This window comes from Lampetra planeri, chromosome 29 (genome assembly GCF_965212315.1).
Source record: "Lampetra planeri chromosome 29, kcLamPlan1.2.h2, whole genome shotgun sequence".
Taxonomy (NCBI): Eukaryota; Metazoa; Chordata; class Hyperoartia; order Petromyzontiformes; family Petromyzontidae; genus Lampetra; species Lampetra planeri.
In genome coordinates, this window is record NC_136135.1 from 1,552,204 (window position 1) to 1,564,919 (window position 12,716).

Below are 12,716 nucleotides of genomic sequence, written 5' to 3' on the forward strand. Positions count from 1 at the left end.
CCGGAGCGGGACACGCGAGGCGAGCGTCGCGCGACGATTAAGTCGATTGATCAATGAGAGGTTATTCTTCATGACTCCCATTTTGTTGGGGGTTGGTTACTCGGGGCCCCCTGTAAAAACTGCGGCTGGCCCCTGCATAATCCTTCCTCGAGTTGGTGGGAAACCTACGAAAAGTTCAGCCAACCCTGTAAAATGCCGACATTGAGCCCTGTAAACAAGGACGCGCACGACCCGTAACGCCGGACGACGTGTTTATTGTTGGAATGGCGCCATGTGTCGTAAATGCGGATTAAAAAAACTGTAAAAAATCAATAAAAAATAAGGCAGGAAACCCCCAACAAAGCGATTCTCAGCGTGACGCACGGCTGATGAATGATGCCAATTCAGCCACCAAGCCCCGCCCCCATTACCTCCCGTCCAGCGGCACAGGAGGTGAGAAATTATTTCTAACAACTATTTGGGTGTTGTCCGATTGGTCGAGCAACCGAACTTATAAATTAGAAGAGCAATCAATGACTGAATCAGATCGGCTAGTTCTACATAAGACACATGTTAGAACCAGCACAAACCTCTACACACACAGAGACGGAGATCTTCGTACACTCAAACATTTCGACTGAAAAGGGCAAGTGCTGTTAGCGAGCAGCTAAGGTCAGCACGGCACACGAGGGGGCCATGTTCAAAATCACGCCCGGCCACCTTCATCTCCCCAGTGGTGGCATTTACACACTGCGCCAGGTACCTAAATAAGGCTGAGCTGACCTATGGGAGGTCCAGGACAAGTTCAGAAACCAATGGTCACTGATGTTATCCAATGACATCAAGAAGCCTAGTGGCATTGTTTTAACAGGCCACATACTGCTGGAATTTCAGCTGCATAGATTGATGGACTAAACATTTTCTTTTAATGTTTGGAGTTTATATTTATTCATAATAAAGGTATTTACCCTTGCATTTGTATTGTTTAGTACTCAATATAGTCGTTTAATTTGAGTCGGGTGAAGCGGTGGCAGGGTGTTCAGGACACTTGTCCATGCACACAGTGAGCCGAGTTCGATTCGCGACCACGGCTAACATCAGCGCCTTCGGCAGCCCGCGCTGGCCAGCTTGGTGAGCTGCGGTCGAACAACCTCGGCCGCCACTGCACGGGCAGAACTTCATCCAACAGTGGAGTGACGAAGGGGCTGCGGATGATTCATTTTCATGGTATCTTTGCGGCGCGCGGCCGCAAATCTTTCGGCAGAAGCTGATTACCGTAAGCTCACCGCCGGGGGGGGCCAACATAATGAGCTGGAAATAGACTCTGGCAGATTATGACGCTGCAAGCCTGCCACGCTATTAATCCTCAACGACAGTCTGCCATTGAGTCTATAATGGGACCTTTTATTGCAAACGAGCTGCCGCCCCCCCCAAACCGGTCCATTAAAAGGGAGATGCAGCTCAGAAGCACAAGCAGCCATTGTCTTGTCGTGATACACACACGCGGGCTGTGTCCCGACCGACCCCCTCCGTGCTGTCCCTCGCGGAGTCTGAAGCTTCCGCGGTTATATTTACAAGCCGCCAACGCTCTCGCGGTTTGCGCCGGACAGTTTTAATGAACCCGTTCAAATGTCCCCACCCTCGAGAAGGAGCGTCTGCCTCATTAGCAAGGGTGTCCAAGGGTGTCGATTGAGGCGAACGTAGCAGACGCGTGACTTGGCGCGTAACTAAAGATTTTAAACCCGTAACTTAATCGTTGTTTCATTTGCACGGTGGACGTCACATCCAGTCGAACACACAAATAAACGGATAAATAATTAAATACTTGCGCACTGCCGGTTCACGTAGCATGTACCCTAGCGGGGTTGTGCAAGAGTGTTTGAGCTAAAGATTTAAATGAGGAGACACGGGCTGCGGGGAGTGCAGCTCTGCGATGTGTTCGTGTCGGTTACCGCGCGTTGATTGGCACGAGGTCCCACACCGAACGTGACGCCAGGACAGTGGTGGTGCACATCTATCACGCGGCCCTTTGGAGGCAGCGACGGTTGGTGGATCGCACGCGAGTGCTGTGCAACTCCATTCCCAGTGAGCCCCGAGGTTTCTGGCCTTAATCTAAGTTGTCTTGTGGTTGTTGTTATTTGACTTGCATCCCACTGGGATATTTGCACAGGGTTGGTGTACGGTGATTTTTTCTGCAATATTTAGCTGTCTTTTCTTGGATTTTCTGTTTGCACATAGTCACTTTAAGATGTTTTCTTGTTCATGTTTTTGTTTTTGTTTGTTGCGCTTGCACCCAATTCAAGAGCCGAATGGCTCACAGGGCCATACCTAATAAATTAACTTTGAACTGTACCCTGGCCTTCCGGAAGAAGGCGGCCGAGCGAGTGTCGTCTCCAGCTGTTCCATCTGTATGGGAATGAGCTGCCTGTATTGCCCAACCCTGGCACCGCAGGCCCCCCATACAACCGAGAGTGCTCGCCCCCCCCCCCACCCCCCGGTGCAGTTGCACCGCCTACACACCCGACGTTCCACGCCACTGCCTCACCTGGGTCGGCGAGCATGGCGCGCGTGTGGGCAGCGAGGAGGAAGAGGATATCGAGCGTGTAGAGGGACGCGTGGAGGTAACGCCACCAGCCACTGATGCACGGGGAGGGAGGGCAATAGGAAGGGGTGAGAGACACAGCGGGGGTCAACATTAAGCGTCGCAGCCCACACAGGAGGTTCACAGTTCAACCGCCGGTTACAGGCTTCAGCAATTCATACACTGCATCGTTCATGAACCCTGTGGGGTCGTGGTGAGAGCATTCCACTCGCACTTTCGTACTCGGACCTGTACGCCTTGTGGAGCCATGTTCAATCACGACCCCAACCCCGACCTCTATCACACCCCAAGCCCTCCACAACCACTCCCACCTGATCTCCTGCCACCATAACTACACCACCACCATTCATAACACCACTCATCGTCTTTGTTTACTTACAAATTGGTTGTGTCGGGTGGTGGCGGCTTTAACGACACATTTATATTTACGTGATCTAACCCGATAAAAAAAAACTTTATTTATAACCGTTGTAAAGCACCTTGCAGTAAGACCCTGCTATTTACATCTACACAAGAAGATAAGATTTACCGCAAGGGGAGAGTGAACCTGGGTGTGGAGGGGGGAGCAAGGGACATTTGGTGGCGCAGGGTCCCCCCCCCCCCAGCCCCCGTCCCGGCATCTCTGCGCGGTGGCGGTGCGCTCCCGAGGCCGGCGTCAGCGCGCACAACTCGCGTGACGAGCGGAGCCCCGACCTCGCGACGGGGGCCGAGGGAGCGGCCGGGCGACTCGCCCCCCGCATTACGCAACGCGAGACAGGGCCCACTGCCAGCCGCGGCATCGAGACGCGCTTCCTGAGAATAAGTTCAAGGAGGGACGCTCGGGGGGGGGGGCGGGGGGGGCACGGCCAGGATGTCGGCCGACAGACGAGGGCTTTGTGCCTTTGCGCGTTACGGGACGGGGCCGCAGACGCGGCGTGTTTGGAGACAAAGCGCGCGCTATTTTGCACGCGGGCGGGCGCACAAACGTGTCGGTGTGCACGTGCGTTATGTCACTTGTTCACGAGACGTGCCCTGCTGCGCTCTCTTGCCATCGCACACGCGCGCAACATTGCGGCTCGCTCACAACGCGCCCCGTTGTTGCGGTGCGAAGTGCGGCGATTGCTGCCCCTGGCCGGCCGTTCTCAGCGGATTTGTATTTCTGGTTTAAACGCTGGCTCCGTTCCCCCCACGATCTCTGTGTGTGTCCGCGCGCGTGAAGTTTAAAAGACCAAGCCGCTTGGAGACGGCGCCGCTATGTGGCTCGCAAGGAGCGGCGACGCGGGAATGTGAACGGCGTTCTGCCTCGGTCCATTCCTAAGAGAAGGTGATCTAATTTTGGATGAGCTGACACGTGGGTGTTGGCCATTGCACCGGAGATGTTCGCGTAACCAGGGAGGAGATGATCATTTCGTGTTTAGGATATCGGCAGACGACGATACATCTCACAAGCTCAGAAATTCAACTTTATCGGACAACAGTAATATCGGGAGAATCATACGGCCACAAATCTTGGGGGCCGTCCATAAATGACGTCACGCGATTTTGGACGATTTTTCACCCCCCCCCCCCTCGTCACACGGCGTCACAAAAAGTCAGACCCCCCCTCAAATATGACGTCACAAAGCTCTGCCCCCCCCCCCCCAAAACTATATTTCCATTTTGAAAATAAAACATACTTCAAATCGCTTTAAACTATTGTCATTGTAGTGCGTATTTAATGTGGCGCTGCACTCTGATGTTGTAGGAGTGTTTTTATAACAATTATTTAAAGTTGCGCATTTTTACGTGACGTCACATTTCTCAAACCCCCCCCCCCTCTCGTCACACATCGTCACAAATGTCTGACCCCCCCCTAGGTGCGTGACGTAATTCATGGACGGCCCCTTGGACGCTAACAAGTGACGCCGTGCAGAGAACCCAGGATGAGGATGTTGAGACGCGGCGCTTCTGAAGACGGCGTAGCACTACCCATCGTGCTCAGGAGGCAACTCGTGAGGAGTAGATTCTATTTTTGGTATTGTGGTGAATGCCGACCGAGCCTTCTTCAGTAGCTGCCGGGTTCACATGAAGCAATCACTTTGCAACATAATGGATGGACCATGTGTTCAAGTGAGGTCCAGGGCTGCGGTTAGGGGTAATGTTTCAGATAAGGAAATGCTTAGAGGGGTAGATTATTTAGCTTTAGAGCCACCAAGGTAAAAAAATTTAAACTCGCATCACAAACTCTAAATTGCCAAGATCAACCTAATTTATGAACACGATAATTATATTCATCATCATCCAGTGTCTCTCCACCGCTGGATGAAAGTCTCCCCGCCCACTTTCAGTCGCCACCCCCCTTACCAAGTCTCAGAGCGTGTTCACAAAACCCACTTGCTACACTGCCACCTCCTGGCCAATTTCACGAGCGGCCTTCTACGTGACCCACCAACCCGCACTTCCACGGCGCTGGATCACCGGCACGCACCATCACCCTCTGCTCCACGTCATCCTCTCCGTCATCACCCACGATTCCATCACCACCATCCCTTCCCTACCGCCCGCTCGCCCCGATCTCGTGTCTCCGCATCAGTCATTATTAATGAGCGGCGCTGGGGAGAGAGCGTCTCTCATTCTGTAACTCTACGAAGCGAGGTTGAAATTAAACCAGCGTATCGAAGCGGAATAGAAGTTGTTACCGTGGCGCTAACGGAGCTTAGTAACCTCAAACCTGTTCACCGGCTATGAATTACACACTCAGCCCACACAGATGTCACCATGCCTCGGACATGCCAGTCTGCATCCTGCAGGGCAGCCTTGCACGTTCTCGTTTATGGGACTTTGCTTTTTGTTAAAATCATATCACGATTATCGTTGCTCACTTGTGTGTTTTTTTATATTTCCTCTCCTGGTCAAATATTTCTGGAATAACAATAATTAACATTGACAATAGTTATTAAACTTGTGTAGACCTTCCTATTAACATTAAATCAGGGCTTTGTAGAATTTATACGCACTAATTGATGGCGTGCGACGAAATGTCCAAATTTTTTGACAGCGTTAGCATTTTAAACATTACATATTGTAAATTTACAATGATTAGAATACTTATGGCAGGCTTATGTTGAGTGAACTGCAGTTGATTAACTCTTTAAGCAATCCTTATTCCTACTTGAAGTACATCAAAGGACAACACACACGTCTATGAACGTGTGAAATACAATTGCAAAGTTACGGGAAAATTATATTGCGATAATCATTATATCGTGAGATATAATATCACATTATATTTTAGGGTTTCCACCTGTCCAGATTTGACCTGCATAGTCCGGAAAGAGGTATCTGTGTTCAGGTGGCAGGAATTGTGTTGAACTGCATTACAGTGAACTGCAAGGTCTGGCAGATCCAGTGCTCACTGAGAAATGTGTCCGGGTTTGGGTCGACTGTGGAAAAGGTAGCAGGCATCTCGTGCCGAATTGTGCAAGATTATATTGCGGCAACCTACCTGGACCCACGATCTCATTCATCACGACTGGGACATGGAGATTGAGAGAAGATTGGAGGCAAGGGCAATGGACGAGTATAGGAGAGTGAACACTCAAACACGCCACACCTTCATGAAATTTTGATCACCCACTGTACACGCACCGGGCACGAGACTGATGCTGTTCAAGATTTCAATGTCACATTTTTTTCAGGGCAAGGAGGACCGAATATGTCTCTTAACAAATTGACCTCTTCACAAAATCGAATGTGTGGTAGGTTTTAGCACCGATAGTAGCTGCTTAGGTCGCCCACCGTCGTCATCAGGGTTCACGTGAACTAATTACATGCAACGTATACGAATCGAATGTAATGGATTCTCACGCAAGGGATTCCATGCGGGTATCGCGAACGTCAAGAACCCATTAAAAAAAAACGTGTCGGTGTGCACGTGCGTTATGTCACTTGTTCACGAGACGTGCCCTGCGCTCTCTTGCCATACTCTACTCTCGCAGAGTAGGGCAGCCCCTTCGTGTTTAGAGAAGAGCCCGCAGAAGGGAATATCCCAAAACTACGTCCGAGATCCCCAAGTGCACCCGGTGTAATCACTGGTGGCTGCCTGAATTCAGACCCCGGTTCTCAGCTGTACCGGCTCGGCGTTCTGACCTCTGAGCCGCCCGGCCACATTTTGTAAATGTCGAGTTTTTGTTGCTGTCGTGAGAAGTGCATGTGTGTGTGCGTGTGAGCATCTGCTGTGTGCGTGCGTGAATGTGCAATTGCTGTGGATTTACGTTCAGGATAAACGCAGGGGCTTTAGGCGATGTAGTCCGGAGCCTCCCCCCCCCCCCCCCAAATATTGAATACTGCAGCCTACAACAATACAACTTCAACCCTGATGATGCTTTGCAAGGCGAAATGAGTTCACAAGATACCACGAACGTCTCGTGAAAGACCGGACGCAGGAGATCACTGGCTTTGATCTTCTGTGAAGTTTATGGCCACGACCATAAAACCGCATCCGCACACAAACCATGGCAGCAGCAGCAGCATCAGCAGCAGCAGATGTGGACGCTTGATGATGTTGCACGAATGGAAAAGTCAACTCTCTGGCAGTGTGCGGCGGCTGTGGTCACCCTGAACAGAACCACGGAACGTATAACAGACTCAATGGCCGGATTCACGAATACAGGATGAGGAGGCATCACCACAGCGGCACACCACTCCGCTACTTGGGACGCAATCATCTGGCTCAACCACTTCAATGTAGTTGTTGCTCTTCAACAACATCAGCCATATGAAGAAGAAAACTATGGTGATGTGATATAGTCTAATCATATACGCTTAACCCTATAGGTCATTTGGCAATTAAAGCCAGTGCATCACTGTGTGGAAATTAAAAAGTTTGGTTCATCTTATCTCTGCTTGAGCTTAACATTTCATTTTTCACAAGTAAACACTGGAACTGAAATAACCAAAGTGAATAGCGATGGCATCGGACATGGGTGGTGGGCAATCAAGTTTAGGCATTTAAACCACAAAGAGGGCCCTCCAACAATGTAACAGTCCCCGAGGCCCCCACCAAACATGAACTGTCGCTGCTCATATTCTTAGGTTTAGTCGGTAAAGTCACGTAGGTAAAAAAATTAAATAAATAAAAGTAAAATAAAAAATAAAATAAAAATCACGACGTTTCGGAGGCAACACAAGCTTCCGTCTTCAGGTGGAACCGTCACAGCACGACAGCTGTATCAAGTGAGAGATATTCCAAGAAAACAGCCCTTGTATATATACTGGTTGAGGGTGGGAGGAGCCAAGGCAGGCACCTGGATATTATTATTGTGAGGTTCGGTGCGGCTGAAGCACGCTGCTAGGAATGAGCCCTTGTTGTGTAGACTGGTTGAACTGGGAGGTTCCAAGAGTTGTTACGGTGCGGCTGATGTAAAGGTGCGGTTGCTGTAAATGGGACTGAGCCTTTGTTATGTAGAGGTGGTGCGGCTGAAACCGCTGCTAGGAATGAGCCTGTCGCTGCTCATGTTCACACCGAGTCACTGGCGTCGCGTGAGTATTCCTGCGAGATGTATTCTGCCTGTCTGCATCTGCTGGAAGTTCAGCACAGTATTTTGCTTGCAAATATGGCCGGGATCATTGCAACGGTCACTTTAATCATCAGCATCAACATCCTCCCAGCAGCATCAGCAGAAGCGGCAGCATCAGAAAAAAACAGAAACAGCAAGATGCCTGTCAACCCCTGATCAGTGCCCTACCTTTTTACAGACCAACTCAGACCTTATTGGTCACCCCGGGACCCTTATAAATCCCAACGTTCATCCTACAAAGTCCCATCATCACAAGGGAGACACACAAATAATATTTTGTTTATGCCCATGTTGAAACGACTCTACACCGTATGGACCTGAAGACTCAATTTCCCTGTACGAGAACGGGGTAAACCCGTATGGGTTGACAGCTATGCAGCAACAGCCGTAGGCAGTTGAATCAACACTACTTGGTCGCCCTGCACTACAGCTCATGGCAGAACTCACAACCTCCTCCCTCCTCTCGACACAAAGAACCGAGACCTTTCCAGAGACACCTCAATGCTCCGGACACCTTGATCGCAGTGCCGGATTCTCCTAGTAGCAAAAGTAGCTACACATGCTACAGGCCCCGCACTAGCTTCATCCGGCACTGCCCTATCGACTGTCCTTTAAGCGACACCGAGAGAAAAAAGTCTCCGCACCTTAAAAACCTACAGTCACATTCCATGCCTGTGACATTGCGCGCGATACAAATGGCATAGTCGTTGTAAATCAGACACCGCGGTAGTAGCAGCAGTAGTACGATCATCGTCGTCACCCCAAATGGCAAGCGGTAGCAAGCGGCAGTCGCATCGGCGACTTCAGCAACATAATTATTAGTCTGATCATTATCACCGCCACCACAAGCAGCATCGTCAGCACCCAGTCGGCAGTCCAACGTTGGCAGTCCAACGTTGGACTTCCAACGTTGGAATGCCAACGTTGTAATGCCAACGTTGGAATGCCAACGTTGGACTTCCAACGTTGGACTGCCGACGTTGGAATGCCAACGTTGGACTGCCAACGTTGGACTGCCAACGTTGGACTGCCAACGTTGTAATGCCAATGTTGGAATGCCAACGTTGGACTTCCAACGTTGGACTGCCAACGTTGGACTGCCAACGTTGGACTGCCAATGTTGGACTTCCAACGTTGGACTGCCAACGTTGGACTTCCAACGTTGGACTTCCAACGTTGGACTGCCAACGTTGGACTTCCAACGTTGGAATGCCAACGGTCCGAACCACGTTTGAATGTTGGCATGCCAACTGGGCTCCATCAGCATGGTCAGCAGCAGTAAAAGTTGCAAACTGCATTCTCTAACAATAATTATTACCAATGGGCCATTGGACAGGACGCGTTGGAGATGAGACGGCAACTACCTGACAGCGCCCACTAGGGGCGATACAGCTACGGTGGTGGTGATTGTTTGTGTACTGTTCGAACGCGTCTCAACCGGATTTCGCGTTAAACGCAAAGTCAATTATTTACCCCTTCAACAAAGGCACACATCTACACACATGCTACGACAACCGCCGTTCGCCTGTGCCAGGCTAGGTGCACGTTGAGGCCACGTGAAGTGTCGAATGCTCGCTGGCAGGTCACAAGAATAGACCCGTGTGTCAGCATGGTTAACCTGAGATGATTGGAAGCCGCACCAACTGTGCTGCCCACTGTGCCAACTTGATGCGTTTTATCGCCCGGCGCTCCGCTCGTTGTTGTGAGCGTCGCTCCTTCTGCTGTTGCTGGAGGGCGACTGCCTTCAACTGCCCAGCAGCAGCGTCCTTCACGAGCCTCCTCCTCCACAGAGTTTCACATCTTGACACCGCTGGTACCAGTCATTGGCAAGTCCACTCAGCTCCACATCCTCATGTTGTACCGCATCAGCTTCATCTCTTCTCTAGCCCATGCCGCGCCCGTTTAGCCCCCTCTATGCGAACAAACAGAAGCTGCTTGGGCATGCGGTGGCTGGGCGAGCGGTGGCTGGGCGAGCGGTGGCCGGGCATGCGGTGGCCGGGCATGCGGTGGCCGGGCATGCGGTGGCCGGGCAAGCGGTGGCCGGGCACGCGGTGGCTGGGCATGCGGGCTACACGATCCAGCCAACGCAGCCTCGCCTGCCGGAGGAGTCCACCGATGGAACTGTGTCCAGACCGTTTTAGGGATCTGTGAGTGGCTCACACATTCCGGGCTGGTTAAACCCAGGCTGGATCGTGGACAGACATAGCCTGAATGTTTGAAACCGGCGCAGAAGGGCAAGCCAAGACGGAGGCGCAAGGAACGCGTACACACAAACACGCAGAGACAGCTAGAGTAGGCGATGCCCCAACTTTGGCACGTCTACTAGTGTATTAACAGCTATAGAGGGTTGACGTGGGGATTGGCTTGCCGGTCCTGCTTGTAGCCAATAAGGGTTGAGATAGGGACCATGGCCCATGCGTCATCACGACAGGTCATCAGGAGTGATTGGCCTAGCCATTCGGGGCCCCAGCCAATGGGGAGCCGGATGAGGGGCGTGGTCCCGGGATTGACAGGGAACCATCGAGAATGGTCGAAGCTGTCCATGTACGATTGGCTGGGGGAACCACGTGACGAAGGTATTAAGAGCGAGTGGAGGGGAACGATCGAGAGGAGACTGAAACTGACAAGAGCAGGGTCACGTGCGGACGGGGGCTGGGGTTGCCACGTGCGCGGTGGGGACTTAGTGCGTGGTCTGTCCTCTCTCCGTTGTCTGCCAGCAACGGAGAGTGAGTGAGCAAAGTGTATTGTGGAGTGGAAATAAAAGGACCGATTCCGAAGCCGTCTCTGGAAGGATTATTACACTAGGAAGACGGTTCACGGTAAACATGCAACTAAAGTTGTCCCAGAGTTCGCATGCTTACTGCGCCTGTTGCATCGCACATCCGTGACATAGGCGATGGATTTCGGAGGGTTCCGTCCAGCGGTGGATTGACCGTGGCACATTGAAGATGACGAAGTTCCCACGGCACACGCGTACTGGCTCAGCAGGGTGTAGAATACGGGGTAGGTCGTGTTGGGGGTGGGTGTCAGCCAAGGCCGTAATTATAATATATATTGGGGGGGACACACATCCCCCCCAATATTCAAATATGCTCAAAATGCACCCCCCCCCCAATATATTGCTATCAAAAATATGTACAAATAATCATTGCTAGGCTATGTAAAGAAAAACAACAATTTGCTAAACCTTGGCCACAATATCTGGACTTGTCTTCATATAACAATGCATAGATGTGTTTATATTATTATGGTTATGGTTGTACTTTATTAATCCCTAATCTCTGCCATTACATACAATGAAACAAGAAGAGGTAAAAAAGAAAACACAGAGCAATGTAAATACAACACACTATTAGACATTATTGTAAACAAATAAAAAGTCCATCCCATGTGTTAGTGAATTTTTAAATATTTTAGGCAGGAAATGAGTTTTAAAATTTAGATTTTTTTTTCTGGGGGGTGACCCCCAGACCCCCTGGAAGATTTGCCCCCCCCCCAATGTTGACTCCATGGCTACGGCCTTGGTGTCAGCCAGTCGTGTGGTTCGCCACCTTTGTCAACTCTCTTGTTACGACAACTCCAGCTGGCAAGCGCAAGTTTACATCACGACACACCAGGCAGGCAGCCTCCCATCCAAGTACGGAGAGCCAGCCTCAACGCCTGCTTAGCTTCCCCGAGATACACGGCCAATATCCGGGCGCGTTCCAACTCAATTGATCTCATTGTTAATTTAGTTACGTGATGAACACAACCAAGTATTTTCCGGAGCTGAGCCCTCGACCGGTGAGCTCCGGGCCAAATGCCACACAGTGACCACGGACACACTCCTGGGGGGGGGTGGGGTGGGGGGGTCAGTCGACCTGTCACCCGTCACCTACCTGCCAGAGTAGCCAGGCAGTATCACCGCTGCGAGACACACGTACTCCGCATATCCCACGCACGCGTATGTGAGCAGCACGCAGAAGATCCCGCACGGGTCTGGGCAGCGCGACAGAGTGACGGCCATGCCGGGTTCAGCGCCGAGGGCACCATCACGATCTGTCGCCCGGCCTCATGATGGGACGGGCTCACGACGCCGGTGACCGCTGGTGGTCGTGGTAGATGCCGTGGTGCTGGTGGTTGATGGTGGTGCGGAGTGGGGAGACACGGATTAACGCGTCACGGCAGACAACCTCTTCCTCGATATCCTCCTCCCACCGCTACCGGCATCATCAGCAGCAGCAGGATATCGCTACATCCACAGCGCTGACGCCACCGCGGCGCCCAACCGCGCTGCGAAATACAAAGCGGCCCTCCGCTGCCACTGTTGACGGGTGGCCAACGTCCGGTTGGATTTCGTAGCTCGCTTAAGGCCCCCCCGGCACATCCCGATGAAGACCGCCAGGTGGCGCGCTCGTCCTTTGCTCGACACGAGGGACATTGACCTCCCCCCCTCCCCCGGTCAGGCGGGGCACTAATTGATGTAATAATAATAATCCATCGCTCTCACCGCGTCTGTTCTGTCCGTTTGCTTGCTCCCTTTCGCGTTCGTGTGACATGTGGATAAGCCGTGCCCTGGCGATGGTGAGGTCATCGTCCAGCAGCGGAGAGACCGTGGC

At 51.7% G+C, this 12,716-nt stretch overlaps 1 protein-coding gene across 2 annotated transcripts in view; it reads right to left on the reverse strand.

Annotated features, from left to right (window-relative positions):
- LOC144728551 (palmitoyltransferase ZDHHC3-like) overlaps positions 1–12,357 on the reverse strand; it is a 49,274-nt gene extending 36,917 nt beyond the window's left edge. For both annotated transcript variants that reach the window (XM_078608058.1, XM_078608057.1), the window contains exons 1-2: positions 11,997–12,357; positions 2,525–2,616 (exon numbers count right to left, since the gene is read on the reverse strand). In XM_078608058.1, the coding sequence (XP_078464184.1) occupies positions 2,525–2,616; positions 11,997–12,124 (220 nt within the window). In that variant the 5' untranslated portion in view covers positions 12,125–12,357. The remainder of the gene's footprint in view (positions 1–2,524; positions 2,617–11,996) is intronic.
- Between the last annotated feature and the right edge of the window lie 359 nt (positions 12,358–12,716).